General features: G+C 38.9%; 1 protein-coding gene across 1 annotated transcript; it reads right to left on the bottom strand.

The window, feature by feature from the left end:
* Positions 1–18,941: 18,941 nt before the first annotated feature.
* Positions 18,942–20,143, bottom strand: LOC116140423 (transcription factor bHLH167-like). Its single transcript, XM_031426054.1, has 3 exons — positions 20,018–20,143; positions 19,571–19,921; positions 18,942–19,013 (listed from the first exon to the last, which is right to left on the bottom strand). The coding sequence occupies exons 1-3, from the start codon at positions 20,141–20,143 to the stop codon at positions 18,942–18,944; spliced, it is 549 nt and encodes a 182-aa protein (XP_031281914.1).
* Positions 20,144–22,908: the final 2,765 nt, after the last annotated feature.

Raw genomic sequence — 22,908 nt, 5'->3', positions numbered from 1 at the left:
TTTGGCATCACCTTTTTCAATATTGGCTGATAGATACTCTGATGACCTCTTGATCGTATTTGATATTGTTGCTTGCCTCACTCGCAGGTTAAACTTTTCTGACACCCACTGTTGCAATTGCTTTTGGGTGCAAATTGGAATTTCTATGTGGTCCTCACACAATGATTTACGCATTTCATCCGTCGTTGTTGATCTCTTTACACTTTTGAGATGAGAAACCATTGTGTTTAGTTTTGAAAGAAGATTGTCAGAAAAGATGGCTCTGATATCAACTTGAACTTGAGAAACTTTGAGAGAAGATTTTGAAAGGGATTTGTGAATTGCTTGAGTGCCAAGAAAAAAAGCACTCATGTATTTATATACAACAATAATAAATACAGTCATATATTTACAAGGAGAAAACAATTTCCTATAGACTAATTCTTATGTCACATTAACTATGAGCCATTCCCTATTCCACATTAACTCATAGCTATAAGCTCGACTGATGATGTTATTATTTTCAACAGCTATTCCATATATTATATTAACTATACACAATATGTCTATAATAAGTTCAATGTTTTAGAAAAAGAAAATAAAAAATGCTTCGATAAATTAATAATAATTTATTAATTTATACAATTAAATAATATATCGATTAATTAATAAATTTTTATGGTCCCAAAGATATTAGTTTATTGAGATTTAACTGTACTAAAATCAACTATTTGTACTTAAGAAAGTATATAAATGACTATTCTATCATGTATAGATTACTGGAATACTAGTATTTTGGTAAAAAAAAAAAAAGTGCTTATCTCATTCAACATATTTTGCATATGATCGAAGGATGAGTTTAGAGTTGTTGTAACTTCTCCTAATATAACTTATTTCTTAATCTATCATCTAAAAAATGTTTGGTAAATTAATTTGAAAAGTGATTATACAAAAATCTAATTATTAAATAATCTATTTTATTAAAGGACTCCAAAAGCAGGTTTGAGTTGCTTTTGAAAATCAAAAGTTGTTTAGGAAACGGTAGTTACACAAACACCCTCAGTATTCGTATAAATTATAAATTTATTTTTTATAATATTATAATTAAATTGAATTAAAATTTAAGAAATATAATATTAATTTTTGGAAAACTTAAAATTGGTTAAGTAGGGGTTGTCGGATGGCAGCCGTAAAGTATGGCAAAATGCCTTAGCTTCTGGCTAATCTGATGACTTTATTGGGTAGATCGGCCGACGACCTACCCAATGAAGTTGGCGGTGCTTCGGGCGTGCCTTTTGCCACCGTTGACAGTTGTCGTTTGACGACCCCAAACCACCAATTTTCAGTTTTTTGATTTGTTATATCTATATTTAATATATTTTAAAGATAAAAAAACCTTACGTAAAAGATAGAAATCTATTTTAGTAACTTTGCATCTCTCACATAGCATTTTTTAAAAGTAAAAGCAAATTAAAAATTAAACAAAACAGACATATGAAAACCTATGTCAAAATCTAATTATTCATGAAGTTGGATCAAAAGTGATTAACGGAGAAACTACGACAATCCCAAACTAAGCCTTGGTCATTGGTGATATCCATTTTTATAAAGGAAGTCCAATAAGACTAAATAAGTCTGATCAAAGAATTATATGATCAAGAAGCTTTAAGTCAAAGGATTTGAAGCCATTCAACATGGTCTGTTGCACTCAAATGAATCCGAATAAACTTTTTAAAATACATTAAGATCTAATTTAAAATTCATTTTTTTAGATAAAATTTAAAGTGCTCTTATTTAAGTCCTATCCAAGCTTTGTAAGCCTGAATTTTTTAATTTTTTAAAATTATAAGTCTATATATAATTAAAAATTATCATAATAGACATTTTTACTTTTTGGAATACTAGATTAATTTACATATATTTTTCACTATCAGAAAATCTAAAGTCTAACATTTTTTTCTTTCAAAAATAACCATGAAAAGATAGTTTGCAATAAGTAAAGAAACTAAAAAACAGGAATTAGTGAACTAAAAGGATTTGATTTTAGTAGAAGACAAATACTTTAGATTAAGATTGAGATTAAAAAAGCTCCGCATGTCACGAAAAAGTCCTTAACTAAGTGATAGAAAGATATAAGTATTTTGTCAACTTATGAGTTTAGTGTGGGGACTTCATATTGTTATATGTACAATCATTTCTATTTTTATTCCAATGTCATGACTCTCTTGTCAATATAACCACACTCAGTTAAGTATGTTTTCATGCATGTCGTGTGGGCACACACTACAACATTATGCATTTCTAATTATGGTGTTCATTGTATCTAAAAATTTGAATTTGCGTAACTAAATAGTTTAGCTAACAAATATTTTTTTTTTTTTTTTTTTTTTTTTTTTTTTTTTTTTTTTTTGGGTAGGCTTATCGTAGTTAGAAGTGGCGCAGCTAAAAGTTAGTCATGTAACTTTTTGCTTACGTAGCTAACAATTTATATTTTTTATTATGGATGAGATTAATATGTAACTAAAAACTTAAATGTTTTTGTCATAACAATAATAAATTTGTAGCAAAAGCTTTACCTTTATAGCCATGGAGAATAGGTTGTACAGCTGTGTTTGCATTTTAGCTACATAAATATAAATTTATAACTAAAACATGAAAATTCCCGCTACAAAAATGATATTCATAGCAAATATATTAACATTTAGATACGTGACCACTAAATTTGTAACTAAATAAAAAGATTATTTGCCACATATATAGTGAATTCGTGGCTAAATATTATAATTATTTGCTATGGACCGCTAAATATTGAAATTACTTGATATGAATACTTCTAATTTGTAGCTAAATATTATAATTATTTGTAATGGAACAAATAATTTATATCAAGAATTTATAATTTATTGCTTCGATTAAAATTAATTGTAACAAATATTGCTATAATTAATAAATTTAGTAATAATTACAAATTTATAGCAATATTTTTATATTAAGTAGATAATATGACGTCAAAAGAAAAAATTGATATAAAAAATAAAACATTAATAAAGTCATTTTCAACCAAATAATTGCCTACTCTTAAAATCCTTCATCCTAGCCAAATATTTATATACACTTGTTGCGTCTCCATTAGTTGCTAGGATATTATCCTTATCTGAGGTTTGTGAAAGTGGTCCATGTACACTTGTCATTAGCCCATATGGGTACTGGAAAAATTCATTTTCATTTTTTTGTGGTCCTATGAAAGTTTGCTGAAAACTTTCCTGAAATAGCTAAACACAAAAGCATCTTGTTGGCTGCTTGTCTCCTTGCATTAGTGAGCAAGTTTTCTATTTATTTGTCTTATTCAATGGATTTCTCTTAAGCCTGAATATACCTCTGATAACACTTTGCATATTCTTTAAGGTTTCATTTGTTTTCATTCAAGCTTCGTTATGTGTAGGTAGGCTTGAAATACCTTGTTTTACTCTTACTTGTTTGAGTTTGGTTGTGGAATGTGGTTCCATTGTTTGCTTGCTTGGAGTAGTTCAAGCGGCTGGAGATGAAGTGTGACTTCGGTGATGAACCTTGAGAGGAGCTCAAGGGCAATTAGGTGGTCTTAGGTGTGAAGCTTGCTGTGATGGCTAGATATTCAACCAAAGAGTGAAGATTGAAGTGTTGTCATAAACACGGAGTGTTTTGCAACTTGTGCTTGTCTTTAACTTTGTATCTAAACACAAGAGTTTTTCATAGTAAATTAGCTTCTTCTGGACTTGGTCCCATGGATGTAAGCAAGTTGCCGAACCATGTAAAAATGTGTTGTGTTCTTTATTTGTTGCCATGGATGTTTTGTTTATTTTGATGATGATTAAACCAACACATAAAGCACAAATGAACAAGTTAACCCATTCTGCTTAAGTTTTAGCAACTTGATAAAGATTTAAAACTTTCAAAAGAGAAAGTAGTTTTCTCCATTTTGCTGCACCGTCTTCGATCTCTAGCCATCACCGTTGCTGATGGCCCTCTAGGTCTTATGGTTAGGGTTTTTTGCAGGAGACGGGCAAACTGATTGGGTCTAGCCTTTTATGAAGCTAGGAAAGGATTCTAGGGATGGGTCTTAGGGTCAGGATTTTTTGCAGGATTGCTCATGGAAAGCTAGCACTTGCCAAGGGTAATAAGGTAATTTAGTCATTATTGGATTAGATTTAATAATAGACTTATATATTATTGAATTGGATTCAATAATAGGTTAAATATATTAAATGGGATAATATATTCCTTGATTATAAATTTGTTTAAATCAAGGATTTAATATTAAATTAAAATTACTTCAAGGACATAGAACAATAATGATTTAATATTAAGGTGTTAATATTAAATTTGAAATTGATTCAAGGGCTTGAAAATAATTTTGAATTTATATTAAGGGTTAATACAGGATTCAAGTTATTTCGAAGGACTTGAGAACAATTTCAAATTATTGCAAAATGGTCCTTGTATATAATTATATGTTTATCCCCAAATTTAGCCTAATTTTTCAATTGAAAAATATCTCACTCTCAAGCTCAAGGTTGACTCTCTCTTCTTCAACTTAGGGTGGATACACTTTGAGGATTCTTCATAGATTTTGAAGGTCTTTCATCTCCAATCAAAGCTTCAAGTGTTGTAAAGCTTTAAAAATGTTATGCTTGGAAAAGTAGGGCTGACGCAGACTCTTGTCAGCATGGGTGGTCAGAACTTAAGAAGATTCTACGACCGCTCAGATGCGGCCACGTTGCGTGATGACGTGAGTGGCATGCTCCTGCCAGTGTAGTGGGTGTACACCAACTTGGCAAATGGTTGGAAATGTTCCACGTGTCCAATCCCTGCACAAGTCGAGGAAATCACTCAGGCAGGTGAGCAATGGGATGTAGAGAGGATTTGCATGGCATCTACCCCACTCGCAGATTTAGTAATCATTACCTCGATTCATTGCACTATAAATAGAGGTATTCTCTCCCATTTGTGAGATTGGCTAATTTCACTCTGGAATAACATACTCTCTCTCTCTCTCTCTCTCTTGTATTCCCTAAGCTGTCACTTAGCTCACTAAATGTGACCTGACTTTACTCATTAATACAATATCAGTGGACGTAGGATTCACCTTGTGAGCATCCAAACCACTTTAAACATTGTTCTTCACCCTTTATTCAACTAAATACTTCCATAACCACGTGTAACTTCTAAGCCCGCTTAGCATTTCTCACGTGCAAATAGTTTGTGTCGAAATCAAGCATTGATAGTTTGGCGCTAGAAGGAGGGACTTGATTTAGTAGATGTTCTTCATAAGGAGAATCTCTAACTAATCGGTCTCACTATAGCAAACGGCTCACAGTTTCAAATCTGAGCGAACCAATTATGGCAATGAAGAGATCCCCCAGGTACAGGAGGACACTACTCCCGAAGCACCCCCAGCTCAGCAAAATATCTTGAGGGATATCCCTTCAAGCTCACAGCTTGGTCCAGCCGTCATGAGTTACCTAGAGAGGTTCAACAATACTCTCCAAACGGTCAGCCAAAGGCTAGACCAATTGGATAGGGTTGTGCCACCCGAATCAAATGAGACGGTGCCACCGCCGAAAACGCCTACAGGTCACGTGAAAGCGTGAAAAAGGGCAAAAGCCCATACTGCACGCACTGTAGTACGTCAAAGAAAGGGAAAGCAAGTGGCGCGCAGTGGACCCAAAGGCTCTGAGGGACCAACAAACACCAATCGTGCCTCGGGTAGAATACCCGTGGCATTACAACTCGGTGACATGTCGCGGCCAGAGCCATCCCGTGCCACGTCCCACGAGCACTCCCACCAAAGTGCAAGGTGGGGAGATCTCCATTATCGCCAAAACGACAACTTTGATCGTCATCGTGCAGGGGATTCCCACCATCAGCGGGTCGGTTCATACCACCGCGGAGGTTGGGAAGATTCCCCGAATCACTCAATGCCATCACACGACTCTAGCCAGTGTGTGTCAAGACTGGTCGGAACTGCCAATCAAGGCAAGGAGGAATCCGACCTACAGTCTTTCCTTAACCGCAACCATGAAGATCAAACTCACGTTGCAGAAAGTGATTCCCAGATAGCTCAGCTGCCTCAGATTGAGGAGCTATAGTGAAATCTGGATCAGCTTAAGGCTCAGCGAAATGAGCAAAGGCAGGTCATAGAGGCGTCCCCCTTTTCTCCGGCAGTGTTAGCTGCTTCCCTCCCGTCAAGATTTAGCATGCCTGATATGCTAGCATTCGATGGGAATTTCGATCCGTAGGATCATCTGTATGAGTTCACGACCTTATAGAACTCCATTAAGTCTCTGACTTGGCAAAATGCCGCTGCTTGGCGGTAACCCTTACCTCTCATGCCAAGCGATGGTTCAGGTGGCTCCTAGCAAGATCAATCAGCTCGTGGCCTCAAATGAGCTCGACATTTTTTAGACACTTCCAGACGAACAAGAAGTTCTCGATGCCGCTAAGCAACATAAGGCAAGAGAGGGGTGAGCCCTTCCAATCTTATATTGACAGGTTCCACAAGGAGCTCCACAAGGCAGCTCACACTCTTAAAGAGTCTGTTCGGACTCTCATTATCACGGGAGTTCGCCCACAGATAGATTTGTGGAAGAAGTTGCAATCTGAGGACGATGTTTCCCTCACCCACTTCTACAACCTTACGAAAAAGTACCTCCGCATTAAAAACTCTGTGGCTACACTCAACCGCCATGACCTCGGTCCTTCTGGCAATGCTCCCGATCAAGGGGAGAATAGAAAGGTTGATCGAAGAAGGGCTAATGACGATCAACGAAAAGGAAAGAAGCAGCAATACGAGCCTAAGAAATCCTATGCCCCAGTTCCTCATAGCAATCGCGACAAGAGTCAATACACCCCTCTAAATGCCTCAGTATTAGTTATTATGGATAAGTCAGAGGAGGCCAGCTTGCTCAAAGAGCCCGAGCCCATGAAAAATCCCTCTTCAACCAGAAACAATAAAAAGTACTGTCGCTATCATCGGGATAATGGGCACCACACCGATGAGTGTCGGGCCCTCAAGCAAGCAATTGAGGACCTTATTAAGCAGGGACACTTCAAAGAGTACGTCGATGACTATGTTCCCATTCAGGAGAAAAATCAAGAGGAATCAGGAAAGAAGCATCGTGGTCGCAAAGGTCTCTATAGTGTAGGGATCATCTTTAGGGGACCACATCTTGCAGGGAATTCGCGAGGTGCCCATGAAAGATATGCCCGCATAGCCCGTCATGACCCTATAAGTATGATGAGCACGATGCCGCAACCAGCTAAGGTTCGCAGAAAGGAGGAAATCACCTTAACTGAGAAAGACGTGGTACGATTGCATCATCCCCATGATGATGCTCTCGTCATCACGCCTGAAATAGGGCAGTGTCAGGTCCATAGAATGTTGGTGGACAATGGAAGCGCCGTGAACATCTTGTTCCAGCGAGCTTTCGAAAGGATGAAACTAGATGAGGCCGATCTGAAGCCTGCCTCCATCCCTCTGTACAGTTTCACTGGGGATCATCTGATTCTCAAGGGGACGATCTCACTCCTGATCACGTTGGGTGATACCGACGAAATGACCAAAATGACTGAGCTCCTAGTAATGGACTATCCATCCGCTTTTAATGGCATCTTGGGACGACCTCTACTACAAAGTTTCAAAGCAGTCATCTCGATCTACCATCTAAATATGAAGTTGCCCACCCCGACGAGGATAGGGGAAGTAAGAGGATCTCAATGCGTATTTCGCGACTGCAATGTAAGGGCAGTGCAGATGGCGTACAAGGGAAAATGCACTCCACTTGGCATCCCTGAATAGGCAATGGTGATCAGTAAGATTGGGCCACAGCTTGGCCTAGCTGAGGATAACATGGACCCTCGTATTCGGGAATGCCCTTGTAGTGGGTCGGTTGAGGACCTATCTGAAGTATTGTTCGATCAGAGCAAACCGAGTCGAATGTTAAGAATTAGAAGTAATCTCAAACCCCAGCTCGCCAGCGACCTAACTAGCTTCCTCAGGGAAAATATCGACGTGTTCGCATGGACTCATGCCGACATGGTCGGGATTAGTCCGAATATCATATGCCATGCCCTGAATATCGATAGTGAGGTCAGGCTGGTCTGCCAGAAGAGAAGAGCAATGGATCCAGAGCAATATGCTGCCTTGAAAGTTGAGATAGATAACCTCCTTCTAAACGGATCCATCTGAGAGGTACTCTACCTGAGCTGGGTTGCCAACCCGGTTTTGGTAAAGAAGCCTAATGGCAAATAGCGGACCCGCATCGACTTTACTGACCTCAACAAAGTCTGTCCAAAGGACAGCTTTCCCTTGCCAAGAATCGATCAACTTGTTGATGCCACCTCCGGACACGAGCTGCTGAGTTTTATGGACACCTACTCAGGATACAATCAGATTCTAATGTACGTGCCGGACGAAGAGCATACCTCCTTTGTGACAGATCAGGGGCTGTATTGTTACAAGGTTATGCCTTTCGGCCTAAAGAACGTTGGGGCGACTTACCAGCTACTGGTTAACCAAATGTTTTCCGAGCAGATCAGAAAATTAATGGAAGTCTATGTTGATGACATGCTGGTCAAATCGCATATCGCTTCAGATCACATAACGCATCTCGCTGAGATGTTCGATATACTCCGAAGGTACAGAATGAAGCTCAATCCTTTCAAGTGTTCGTTCGGAGTATCTTCAAGAAAATTCTTGGGGTATATGGTTAACTAAAGGGGAATAGAAATCAACCCTGAAAAGATCCAAGCTCTCCTTGATATGAAAAGCCCGACTAACCGAAAACAGGTTCAGAGTCTCAATGGGCGAATAACAGCTCTTAGTCGCTTCATATCAAGGGCAGCAGATCATTGCTTGCCATTCTTTAATATACTCAAGGCCAACAAGAAGTTCAAATGGACTCCCGAGTGCGAACAGGTGTTCCAGAGCATAAAAGAGCACCTCGAAAAGCCATCACTTCTGTCCAAGCCTCTCCCTCAGGAAATTCTTCTTCTGTATCTTTATCCATCTCTCAGTATGTGGTTAGTGTCGCTCTAATTTGGGAAGAAGATAGGGTTCAGTGCCTAGTATATTACATGAGCAAGCGTCTGCTAGACGCCAAAATGCGATATCCAGAAATGGAGCGATTAGCTTATGCCTTGCTGATTGCCTCTAAGAAGTTGCGACCTTATTTCCATGCCCACACAATCCATGTATTGACCAACTATCTGCTTAAGCAAGTCCTCTAGAAACCAGAGGCTTTAGGTAAATTACTCAAATGGGCTATAGAACTAAATCAGTTTGATCTGCAGTACAGACCGAAAGCAACCATTAAAGGGCAGGCTGTTGCCGATTTCATTTCGGAATTCTCATATCAACCGGTTAAGGAATCTGAGCAACTGGCCAACGAAGTCACCTAGGAAACCATTTAGAATCTATCGACCTGGAGCCTCTATGTCGATGGATCCTCGAACAGGAAAAGGGCTGGGGCAGGCCTTCTCCTCCTTAGTCCTGAAAGGCCTCGCATCCATGGAATTCTTTGATTTGGGTTCAAAACAACCAACAACGAGGCTAAGTATGAAGCTCTACTCACTGGTTTACGGTTGGTAAGAGAAATGGGATCAACCGCTATCAGCATTCACAGCGACTCCATGCTAGTTGTTAACCAGATCTTGGGGGAATATCAGGCCAAGGAAGAAAATATGATCAGTTATCTGAAGAAAGCTAAGGTCACGCTCGAGCTGTTCAAGCACTTCACGATCACGCAGATCCCCAAAGACTGTAATTATGTCGCGGATGCCTTGGCAAAGATAGCCTCGTCGTTGAACTCGGACGCGTCAAAAAGTATTCCTATTCAGTTTATAGAGATCCCTAGTATAAGCTCGCCTGAACAGGTTGTGAATGTGACCGAGTCAATTTCCTAGATGACCCTAATTATTCAGTGTCTCTAAGATAGGACCTTGCCTAAGAACAAGATTGAGGCAAGAACCATGCGAACTAGAGCTGCCCGTTACACACTTATAGGAGATCAATTGTACAAGCGAGGGTTTAGCACCCCTCTCCTCCGATGTGTAACCAATGAGGAAGTAGACTATATCATGAGGGAGATACATGAAGGGATCTGCGGTAATCATACTGCCGCGCTATCCCTTGCCAACAAAGTTGTTCGTCAAGGGTATTACTGGCCCTTACTCCAAGAGGATACCTTCAACTTTATGAAAAAGTGTGACAAGTGCCAGTGGCTCTCGAATATACCACGAGCTTCTTTCTACCAATTGATAACCATGACCAGCCCCTGGCCATTCTCCATGTGGGGAATCGATCTTATTGGACCCATGCCAGTTGGTAGGGGGGGAGTCAAGTATGCGATGGTCGCGGTGGATTACTTCACCAAAAGGGCCAAGGCTGAACTCTTGGCCACGATCACTACCAAAAAGCTTAAGGACTTCGTCTTCAAAAACATAGTGTGACGCTATGGAATTCCTCATACCCTCATCTCTGATAATGGGAAGCAGTTCGATAACAAGGAATTCAAGCAGTTTTGCGATGAGCTGGGAATCCATAAAAAGTTCGCCTCAGTCACAAGGCCACAAGCAAATGGCCAGGTTGAAGCTATCAACAAGACCATCAAGCATACTTTGAAAGCCAAACTTGGCGCTGCCAAGGGTAATTAGGCCGACGACCTCCCTAAAGTCCTACAGGTATACAGGACAACTCCGAGAACCTCTACTTTAGAAACACCTTTCTCGCTAGCATATGACTGTAAGGCGATGATCCCTGTGGAGGTAGGAACTAGTTCACTTTGGAGAGACCTGTTCAATGAAACAGACAATGAAGCGCTTATGCACACAAGTCTGGATTTAGTTGAAGAACACCGCAGCAAGGCTCAGCTGAGGATAGCAACCTACCAATAATGCACGAAAAGGTTCTTCGACTCTAAGGTTAGAAGAAGAGACTTCTAGGTCAGCGACCTTATTCTGAAAGAAGTCCTTCTCGATACAAGAGAACCAAGTGTGGGAGTATTTGGGCCGAATTGGGAAGACCCATACCGCATCGCTAAAGTGATAAGACTGGGGACTTATCACCTTAAAAGGCTGAACGGTTTCAAAGTATCACGAGCTTGGAATACTGAACATCTTTGCCCCTACTATCAGTAATTCCGAACTCATTTCCTAATTTTCTTGTAAAGCCTTACTCTTTTAATCCTTGTAAATAAGATAAACTCTTATGTAATATTGTTTCTCGTATGTGTGCTTTTCTGTTCGCATATATATCATTTGTACAAATACTATTGCAAATAGTTAGAAAGCGACCTCGTGTCCACATGTGTAACGTTTGTGAGGTACGAAAAATTACAAGTACTCAGGAATGATTAAGGAAATAATCTCTTTATTTATGGAAAATTAAAAAAGGCAAGTACAAATTTGCGAGCACAAGAATAGTTATAGAAAGCATAAGTAGAAGCCATCACTAGCCTTCGTTCCCAGGCCCCAAAGGCGCGACCTCAGTATCTCCAGGTTGGTCGCCGATCACCTGGTCGGCCATCAATTCTCCCAGGATGTACTCTTCCGGATCAGGCCCTTGACCTTCCTCCTCGTCATCGGCCTATGCCATGGAAGCGAGGATCCTCTGGTAGTCGTCTAGGAGGTCGGTGAGGTCTATATTCAGATTCTTTGGTCACAGGGCATAAATGGACTGGATCGACCAGTCGGTAGCTCTCCTCTCAATTTCCAGCTCTTGTCACTTCATCTCTTCGGTTAACGAAGCGACATGTCCCTAGGACAACGGGAGTTCTACCTCAAGTGCCCACCTCTACTTCTCTGAGGTTTTGATAATCATAGGATTATACTGATTTATCTAGGCTTTTTGGCCGGATTTTGGATACTTCTTATTTCATTTGTGCCTGAATTCCAAATTAATTGCATATATTTTATGTTTCAGGCCAAAACGTGCAGTTAGAGAAAATAATAAGCAGAATTGAGTTTCTAGACCTAGAAGCAAGCGAATCTCAAGATTCGGGGAAGTTTTGAAGCGAATTTGAAGCACTATGAAGCTTGTTCCTATTAGAGAGCAACAAGGATTGAAGATTCAAGCAAGGAAGCAAGCGGAGGGCACTTCCGTAATTTCGTAATTGTTCAGAAGACTTCGCCGCAGCAATAAACTCTCGGGACAGATTAAAAATTTTAAACCAACTTGTTGCCACGGCGAAGTCTGCAAGATTTAGTTTTTCAAAACTATGCGCTTTAATTTAGGCGAATGTTTTAGATTTGTTTTGGACTGACTATATAAAGAAAACTTAGTCTTTTTATTAGGGAGTTCGACATTTTTGGGGGAAAAGAAGAGAAGATTGAAGATTGAACTCTTTGGATTCATCAAATAAGGAAGATTTTGTTCTCTTTTCTTAATTCCAACATGTTGAATGCATTGTTTACTATTTTTATTTTTATTTGTGTTAATTTTAGTATGAACTAACTCGTTTTGGGTTAGGGTTTTTATGTAATTGGGGTTTTTATGTTTAATCAATAAATTAATGTTGCTTATACATTCTATTGCATGGATTGTGTGATTACTCTTGTTTTTGTTGAAATTATTTGTTGAACATGATGAGACTGAGAAGTGAGTCATGTTTTAGCTTCTTAGGGTAATTGTCATTGTTGTATTGAATGCTAGAGATAGGTTTGAGAATCAATGAAATCAATTTAGGATTCCATTTAGCTTAATGAATTTGGAACTATTAACCTTCAATTTGTTGGGTGTGGAAGCTTAATAGGGAAAAGTAGGAAAACATAGCTTGAGAAGGTATGTTTTACACATTAGGGAATCCGGTTTATAATCCGTGCATGTGAGTGTAGAAGTAGCATAATTCGTAGATTAATTCATAAAATCATAGTGAAGTCAAAACCCTAACCGTTTGTTTTAATTGACATTTTCTCTCAAATTAGTTTTACTGTCTTTAATTAGTTTTTAAGTACGTAGTAATTTTTGTTTTCACTTTAGCTTAAAATTCTCCCGCAAATCCAAACATCTTTCGGTTTCTCCAACTTGATAACAACTAGGAAAATCAGTGCTTAACAAACAATACTCATGGGAACGATACTCTTCATATCACTGTATTACTTTTTGTGACTAGTGCACTTGCTACACATTGTATGTTGTAATTTCAACACATCAGGTTTCCCACAGCTGCGCTCTATCCTGCTCTGCTCGCAAGGCCCGCTCGGAGTTCTCTCGTAGCTCCGGTTCTTTCTTGCTAGCCTCCTTGGTAAGTCTGGCCACTATCCTTTAAAGCTCCTTAACTTCCTCTCCCCTCTTCTCTAGCTCGACCTTCTAAAAATCCACCATGCGAAGCGCAGCGTTCCTTTCTGACAGATATTGGTTCGTCTGAATGGTGGATAGGTTCTTCTCTGTCTGTGTGGCTTTTAAGTCTCGTTTCAACCGCACGTTCTCTTCTCTCAACTCAATAAGCCTTCAGTGACCCCCAATTGAGTCTTCTGCTGGGCCAGGTGCATAGCGAGCAAGGACTACATAGCGAAGAGAGCAGTGGTTAAATTCCTTTTCATTAAAAAAGTAAGGAAATGTAAGAAAGTCCTCGACGAGGACAAACCCTTTTACCTGGCTCTGCAGCTGAAATGCTATGGTTATCAGGTCCATGGGGTTAAAGGCCATGAATTGCTCAAATGCCTCTGCGAGCTGGCACTCTAATAGGGTAAACATCACCGACTGCAAATGCTCCGGGAGTTGCCCCATAGAGTCCAACACGGGAGTGCCCGTTCCCACGACAGGTGGCACCTCGCTCGCTGGTTCCTTGCCTACTCTCTTCCCAAGATCCGCGACCTCCCTTTACCCCATGCGCGAACCCTCAAGGGCAATGCTAATGTCGGTCGTGCCCCTAGGGGGCCCTCTCGATCAAAAGGGCTGGTAAGGCTGCTACCTCTCGGATTGAATGCCCAAGCCCTTCGGCTCGGCCTCTGACTCCTCGACCCTAAGCTACTTCCTTTTCTTGGATTTCTGGGCCACTGTCTTTTGCTTAAGATGAGCAGCCATAGGCTGGGGAGCATCCATTGGTCGAGCTAGAGCCCCTGTTGGCATCCCTCTAACGGGGAGACCGCTAGGGGCCGCCCCGGTTGGTCCTGTGGCACCAACCTGAGGGAAGGTGAACTCTCTAGCTCTCAATGACTTAGGCACTTTGGGTGGCATGGCCGCTGCATATGAACATCATTAGCAAAACAGTTTGCTACATGCAAATAGCAAAGTTAGCTAAGAATACAAATACTTACTTGATAAGGATTCCAAGGTCGCTTCAGGGTTGAAGAAGCTGTATTTTTGCAAGTTTACAGTTGTCATGAGCTGCCTCGCGTCGCGACTCTGTTTGGGCAGAAGACCAAAAGTGGTTATTCTGTTGAAGTTAACGAGAGCCAAAAACCTGGTCGCCTTGTTTACTGTGAAGAAACAAAAAAGTTCATTAGCAAAGATTAAAAGAAATAAAATTCACCAAGTAAAAGAAAGGAATACCTATTCAGCTTCCTAAAGTGGCAAATGCCATTGTAATGGAAAAAGAAAAATTTCGTCTCATACGCTCCGACGTTACTGGGGTAATTGTGTATCCCTCTTTCAATCGTAGATCGCTTCGAGAGGTAAAAGGAGTCCTTGTCTTTACTCTTCTTTAAGTAATACGAGTAGCCAAGCTCTAGAGCGGTCAACTCGTCAAAATCGTTCTCCCCGCATGCGATATACATAGCCACTGCTATCATATACGCATTTGGCATCAGCTGTAATGGTGTGACCCTGAAGTGATCGAGGATCGACATTAAGGGTGGAAGGGAATCAATGCTCCACATTTGAATATGTTCCCGAAGATCGCAGTCATTCCCTCTGGCCGACTCCAAGCTGTATACGTCCTCGCTAATTGCGTATTGGTCTACCGCTTTTTGAATTTTCTCTGTTGTGGCTATTGACAGGATTCCTATGAGGGACCCACTGGGGCGTCCTGTACCGGCGAGCTCATTCCCTCATCTGTTCTGGTCGCTGAAGGGTCCATTTCTTCTGCGGTCTGAAAAAGAGAGACATACAGGAATTACTCAGTCGTCGTACAAAGTTTCGTACGATGACGTGGAAGAAAAGATAAACATTGTCTTCCTTAAACCCTAAGAATCCTTGGGGACCACCCCCAAAGACTCAAACCCTAGAGAAAAGCCTATTTTCCGATCAACCACCTGCAAACACCCATCGTTATCACATGGTTATTGTCAAAACAGAAAAAGGAAATTAATGAAAGAATCATCCTTACCTCTTGAGTGTGAAGATTGAACTGCCTGTTGTGAATGTCAAGTGCGCACCAATCTGAAAGATGGAAAGTTTGGTCTCACAGAAGCTTCTTGCTCTTTCTGAAAAAATGAGTGTTGTGGCATTGCTTGAGGTGAGCCTAGGATTTTATAGTGAAGGAAGTGGTGATTGGTTTTCCCGAAGTCAAGCGACGTTTGGATGGAAATCATCTCTCGCCATTGATCGCGACCACATGTCGTCAACAACGGGAAGGAGTATGTAACGCCCACTTAAGGTACGTAGCTTATGTATGTTTATTTTGCCCTTAATGTTGATTGGTTGCCCTTAGTTAAGCTTGTATGTTGTTAATATTGCTTGTTTGGCCCTTAATTGAAGTGATATGTTGGTTTGGTTGAGTGGTTATCCTGGAATTGGTGAAGACTTGGTGAAATTTGGAGTTACAGGTTCTGTAATTCTTCGTCGCGGCGAAGAGTCGGCTGAAATTCTTCTTGAAGGTTCTAGAGAATTTTCCTTAGGGGCAAAGTAACCATTCTACCCCTAATTAGTAGGAAAAGTGGGGAGTGAAATGTAAGAAAATTTCATGGAGAATACATTAGAGTTGGGATTGTGATTGCAAAGAATTAAAGGGCAAAGTTGAAATTTTCAAGAAAGTGTAAGAGTAAAATGGGAAAGAGTGCTTATAATATGAGATATTAAGGGTTTAGTCTTGTAAACCCCCTCATTTCTCTTCTTCCACCGCCACTTCCATCCTTCATTTTTCTCTCAACTTTTTGACTCAATCTTCCAAGGATTTTGAGGGCTTTTGGTTAGAAATTGATAAGGAGTTGATCCTAAGCAACAAGAGGTAAGAATCCTTGCTCTAAATATGAGTTTTATTTATGCAAGAGTTGAATCCTTATTAAGTTTATGCTTAAGATTTAAGAGGAAGCTTGAGCCCAACAAGAGTAGAGAGCTTTAGTGGAAACTACTCAAGCATAAGGTAAGTAAATCCATCTAGGTTAAGATTTAAGTGATGGAATGCTGTGTAGAGATTGTTATATGAATCTTGTATGAATCCTCTATGTTTGAGATGAGTAGATGGAGTTGTTATTGAGTTTGATGATGATTCATGATTGGATTTTCCACCATGAAAAGGGTTGGTTGTGTTGATAGAATTTGATGGAAGTTTGGATGGATTTAGAAAGAAGTTGAGAAGAGTATTTGCAGTGTGTTTCCTTGGCAAGATTTGTGATGATTCAAGGGAGTTTTACTCCACTTTTGGATGGTTTAAGAAAGAATTAGAATTATAGTTAAAGTAGTGTTTATGTATGCATGCTTATTGTTCGATGAAATGCGTAAGAGAAGCATGAGTATGAGTAGAGAACCTTAATTTTATGCAACATTGCATATTTGCATTTCATGAGTGCATTTAAGGAAGAATTCCAAGCATGAGCCATCCATATGCATATATTTATATATATGTAATAACTTAAGAAAGAATCATGAATTGTGAGAATAAAGCACTCTAAGAATAAAGAGAAAGAAAGAATAAGCACTAGAAAATAAAAGAAAGAAAAGTGCTAAAGAAGAGAAAAGAATAGGTTGTGCAATGGGGAACCCGTGAGTGATGAGCAGAATATCCCCGTATGCAAGCCGCCTTCAGTGAGCAGCCTGAGAATGAGAAGAAGAATTGGTATAGCCCGTGAGAGTGCATGCGGATGAGGGCTATACCCGAGAGAGAGAATACACTCACATGGCCAAGGGTTCTGAATCCATGCATCAACCGAGTCTGATCGGCATAGAATAAGAAAGAATAAGACTGAGAAAGAAATGAGAAAACAGAATAAGAAAAATAGAAGAGAAGAAAGAGAATGCATTCCTATGCATTACTACATGTGCATTTCATTCATGCATTGTTATCATGACTTCTAATATGATTTGTAAGAATAAGAGAGAAAGAAAGAAAGAATAGAGAGAGAGAGAATTAGTAGAGAAGTACCGTGAGAATTATAAGCAAAGAAGAAAATAGAAAGAACAAGAAGAAAAGAGTAGAGTAAGGAAAGAATGAAAGAGTGATACACGGGGATAGCAGTGTAGAGGATTTACTTACTGAGCATTTTTGTGCTCAACCCCTTGTTTTCTATGATTTTTCAGGAAATAGGTAAGGATGCGTCGGATGGACGTCGACAAGCGGAGAGAAATGGCTACACTGTCCACCATTTTGATAGTTTTTGTACACGTTATTTTGTACTATGTAAAGAATGTATATATTAAGTAAAGAAAAATTTGGGCCCAACTACTTTCTCTTAATTCTACATGTATTTTTATTAAGTATATTTTATGTGCATATTTGTAGAAAGAAGTCATTACAGAGTAACCGTCATGCTTTGAGAAATCAAATCGTCGCTTCCCTCCGTTGAAATAATTGAGCGACGGCTCGTTTCCCTCCTCCATATTAAATGCGCTCTCATCCGCATTTAATGCCCTGAAAAGGAATGTCGTTTCAGCATGGCTTACATTTAATGCGCATGGCTCGCATTTATTGCGCATAGGCCATGTCTGTAAAAGCAAAAGGTATTTCATTAATGGATTAGCTGTCAAAGCGCAATGGATAACATCTGAAGAGGTCGTTAGATGAAACACTCTTCGTCTCATGTAAGTTGCGAAACGATGCGACAGTCAATTACAAAACGATGTGACTCCTTGCCTTCAGCAAAAATATGCTAAGTATAACTAGGTCGCGGACCTCGATCAAGATAAGAGGCGCATCAATACGGCACTGAATAAGGTCTGGTCCAGGTCGTAGGCCTTGTAGAGGAGACCACTTCAGGTCCCCCTTATGGAAATGTCTTGCGACCTCCTTGTAGCCAGGTCAGATCGATCGGGCGTCATTTGGAACATATCAAACCAAGGCATAATTGTGAAGTTCTCAAGGTTCGATTCTCAAACCTTAAAAACTAGGGGACTTTTGTTATGCCTGGAAAAGTAGGGCTGACGTAGAGTCTTGTCAGTATGGGTGGTCAGAACTTAAGAAGGTTCTACGACCGCTCAGATGCAGCCACGTTGCGTGATGATGTGAGTGGCATGCTCCTGCCAGTGTAGTGGGTGTACACCAGGTTGGCAAATGGTTGGAAATGGTCCACGCGTCCAATCCCTGCACAATTCGAGGAAATCACTTGGGCAGGTGAGCAATGGGACGTAGAGAAGGATTTGCACGACATCCACCCCACTCGTAGATTTAGTAATCATTACCTCGATTCATCCCACTATAAATAGAGGTCTTCACTCCCATTTGTGGGATTGGTTAATTTCACTCTGGAATAGCATACACACACACACGCTCCCACTCTCTCTCTCTCTCTCTTTCTCTCTCTCTCTCTCTCTCTCTCTCTCTCTCTCTCTCCCCCTTGTATTCCCTAAGCTGTAACTCAGCTCGTTGAACGCGACCTGACTTTACTCATTAATACAATATCAGTGGACGTAGGATTCGCCTTGTGAGCATCCGAACCACTTTAAACATTGTTCTTCACCCTTTATTCAACTAAATACTTCCATAACCACATGTGACTTCTAAGCTCGCTTAGCATTTTTCACGTGCGAATAGTTGGTGTTGAAATCAAGCATCAACAAAAAAGTAACAAATCCACCCTAATTTTGTATAAATACATGCCATATGAACCTTACTTCATGTTACACCAATTTTCACCTTGTTTCCATCATGTTTACCTCTAATTGCATAGTATCTTTTAGTCAATCCCTATAGAGAAGTAGGACAGTTAATAATACTAGAAGTTACTTTTGTCCAAGGTCAGGTTCATTTGATCGAAATATTGAACCCAACTTACACAAAAGTAGAAAGATAATTTGAGGATTGTCCGGAAGAAAAAGATTTATAAAAATTACATAAATCTTTTTTTCTTTCTCCAAGTCTATAATATTGAGGTGTCATCATCTCTATTCTAATGAGAGAAAAGACTGAACATTGGAAACGGAAAAATGTATTTTATATTCTTAATTAATTTACATACAATGATATGAGAAGTAGAGTACATGATGAAATTATTGTAGTGGATAATGCGTGTATATATATATATAAATCGATAGATTTTTTTACACCCATAAACAAAAGTTCAGTTATTGTGGATTCATTCAGAGAACTAGTTCCTTGAGTTTCTCTTCAATTTTTTATGCTTCAATGCCAATTCTAGGACTGGTGGGCTGCAGTGATAATATTGAAGACTGTTTGAGCATAACCCGGAAGTTTGTTACAAATCAAACTTAATAAATAAATTAACATAAAGAATTAATACATACCTTGGACTTAATTATGAACTTGGACTTAATTATGAAGATGAGTTTATCATCAGCATGAAGCTGTGAAGCTTCTATAACTTCAGCTGCTTCTTCCTGAAGTACACTTATAATTTCATAGAACATGATTTTTTTATCCAACCCACAAATCATATTCACTTCCATAGTAGAATCAAAATGTTTGATGCTCATTATAGTACGTAATGAGCTTCGTGTCCTGTCATCAGTACTAGTATTACATGTTGTGATCTCTTCTCCTTTCAATTGTTCTTTCCTTTTTTTAAGACGTTCTACATTCTCGTGCAACTGCTTTATATAACTTGTTGCTTGATTCAATATCCCAGGCACTGACAACTACAAGCATATATTGACAGCATTGTTTCACATTAGATCGAAATATACATAAGAATATGAATGGAGAATTTGAATCATATTCTTTCTAAAGAGAACCTTAGAGGTGGTTTGAGGAGGAATGAGAAAAGCAAGCCGGGAAAGCTGATCTTTCATGTACATTCTTCGACTTTTCTCCTTGATATTTCGCTGAATTCTTGATGATGAGTTGTTGCGGCTGGCCATAATTTTCTTAAATTCACACGGAAACAGAAAACAAGTATAGGAACTTAAAATGAAATGAAGGGTAATGATATAAAGAACCCTTTGCAGGTCTAAAGAGAATGATCGATGGATGTAAATTAAGAATTATTTGTTGATATCAAAAGCAGTTCGTCAGAAACATTTGTAGAGTTGGAGAGTGGAGAGTGGAGAAAGACTCTCTGGAGTATGACTTCTATTGAAAATCTAAAGTAATTACTTTGCGGATGATGATTAATATGAAAGGAAATAAATTCCAACCACATATAAATATCGTAATTATTAAATAAATATCGTATAAAAAAGTATAACAAAATAAATTATAATTCAAAATTTAAAAAAACAAAAACAAATAAGAGAATGAAAGAGAAAATAAATATCGTTTTAACCACTTAATTTAATTATTTTCTACAGTATAAAAAATTATAATGATGTTTATAAAATGTCCGGCTTAAATAATGTTTGAAACAATTTATCTAATTTAATTATTATTTTTTTTTTGTTATGTTTGTAATCCTGCAGCTAGGTTTCCTTTTTTCTTCCTTTTTTTATTTTTATTTTTTAATATTAATTTGGGTTTAGATTTATCAGATTAATTAGTTACTTTTGAGAATATTAATGAGGTTGATAGAATAGACTTGACGGGCGAAAGAAAAAACTTCACTTAAAGACTAATTGACCGATGAAAAATCTTACCTAAGAATTTTTATTGATTTGGTAGTTGAAAACACGAACTTGAAATTATTAGCATATAGAATTCTAATTCCACGTGAGAATTTGTTGAAGCAACTAGTTTTGGGTGGTCGAATGATTCGATAAGAGTTCTTGGGTGTATTGCTCAAGAGGTTTTGAGTTTGAATCATTCTTTAGTTGCTAATAAGGGTAGTCACTAGAGTTTTTACCCAGTCGGTAATTCTAGGNTTTTAACCACTTAATTTAATTATTTTCTACAGTATAAAAAATTATAATGATGTTTATAAAATGTCCGGCTTAAATAATGTTTGAAACAATTTATCTAATTTAATTATTATTTTTTTGTTGTTATGTTTGTAATCCTGCAGCTAGGTTTCCTTTTTTCTTCCTTTTTTTATTTACTTTTGAGAATATTAATGAGGTTGATAGAATAAACTTGACAGGCGAAAGAAAAAACTTCACTTAAGACTAATTGACCGATGAAAAATCTTATCTAAGAATTTTGATTGATTTGGTAGTTGAAAACACGAACTTGAAATTATTAGGCATATAGAATTCTAACTCCATGTGAGAATTTGAATTGAAGCAACTATCTTTGGGTAGTCGAGTGATTCGATAAGAGTTCTTGGATGTATTACTCAAGAGGTTTTGAGTTTGAATCATTTTTTAGTTGCTAATAAGAGTAGTCACTAGAGCTCTTACCCAATCGGTAATTCTAGGGTCTCGGATGATTAGTTGAGGTACGCGTAAGCTAACCTAGACACCCCGGTTATCAAATATATATATTGAATTGTAGCTCTATACCATGTGAGAAAAAACATAAATGGCATTAATATCAATTCTTTTACCTAAGTTATGAATAATTATATATACTGTAGACTACATGAAGGGAAATCCTAAATAGAAAGATCTTTAAAAGTCATAATTATTCAAGTCCTTGTTAACCAAACCAATTAAGTTTTCTCATCGATTCTGCCTTTTAAAAATTGAATTTCTTTTTCTTAAAACTTCACAGTATTTATATGTAACATCTACAAAAAAAGGAAAAGCTGCTTTACCCATTTTAAGGGAAATTAACTGTGAATTATAGGGAATTTATAATGATTTTTTTTTTCCCATAAGTCACAAAAGAGTACTAGTGTTGTACATAATCAATAATTTCAACAACTCATTGATTTGGCCCATTGTATCTGTTATGCCTAAAGAATGCAGGGCTGACGTAAGGTCCAATCAGCGTGCAAAAGCAGAGCATGGGTATACCCGCAGCCGAGTCACGTGAGGAAAGGAGCAGCATGCTCCTGTTAGTGCAGTGGGTGCACGCCAGACTAGCCAGGAGTTGGAAAGCTTCCACATGTCCAAATTCCTGCACCAAATCACGTAAATCACTCTGGAAGGTGGGCAATGGGACGTAAAGGAAGATTTGTACGGATAATCCCACCAACTCACAGATTCAGTAATGATAACCTTAATCCATCCCACTATAAATTGAGGGCTCCTCTCTCATTTGAGGGATTCGCTTATTCTGCTTTTGATTAGCTACTCTCTCTTAAGAATATATAGCATCCTCTCTCTTGTACTGTCATTTGTAAGTCAATCCGCTAACGCGACCTGACCTCTATCATTAATACAAAAATCAGTGGACGTAAAACTTGCTTCCTTAGCATCCGAACTACTTTAAAAGTTGTTCCCATTGCATTTACTCTCATTTTCTCTTACATTCACGTGTGCTTTCTGAGCCCGCTCAACATTTCACACGTGCGTTTCATTGGTGTCAAAATCATGCATCAACAGTTTGGTGCTAGAAGGAGGGCCTGATTTAGTGTTCATCCTTCATCAGGAGAATCTCTAACTTACTGGTCCTACAACAGCAAATGGCCCGCCAACCTGAACCTGAGCGAACCAACCAGGGTGCTGAGGGGATCCCCCAAGTCCAAGAGGACACCTCTTCCAAAATACCTGCAATTCTGCAAAATGTCGTGGGGGATATCCCATCAAGTTCACAACTTGACCCTGCCATTAGAAGCTACCTGGAGAGGTTCGACAATACTTTCCAGACG

The sequence above is a fragment of the Pistacia vera genome, unplaced genomic scaffold (genome assembly GCF_008641045.1).
Source record: "Pistacia vera cultivar Batoury unplaced genomic scaffold, PisVer_v2 Contig372, whole genome shotgun sequence".
Classification (NCBI taxonomy): Eukaryota; Viridiplantae; Streptophyta; class Magnoliopsida; order Sapindales; family Anacardiaceae; genus Pistacia; species Pistacia vera.
Note: the sequence above shows the minus strand (reverse complement) of the source record. Positions and strands in the feature narration are given on the sequence as shown.

Coding starts and splice junctions, on each gene's coding strand:
- LOC116140423 (XM_031426054.1), bottom strand. CDS start 20,143: ATGGCCAGCCGCAACAACTCATCATCAAGAATTCAGCGAAATATCAAG. Junction 19,922..20,017: donor CTCCTCAAACCACCTCTAAG/GTTCTCTTTAGA, acceptor ATATGCTTGTAG/TTGTCAGTGCCTGGGATATT. Junction 19,014..19,570: donor AGTTCATAATTAAGTCCAAG/GTATGTATTAAT, acceptor ACTTCTCTATAG/GGATTGACTAAAAGATACTA.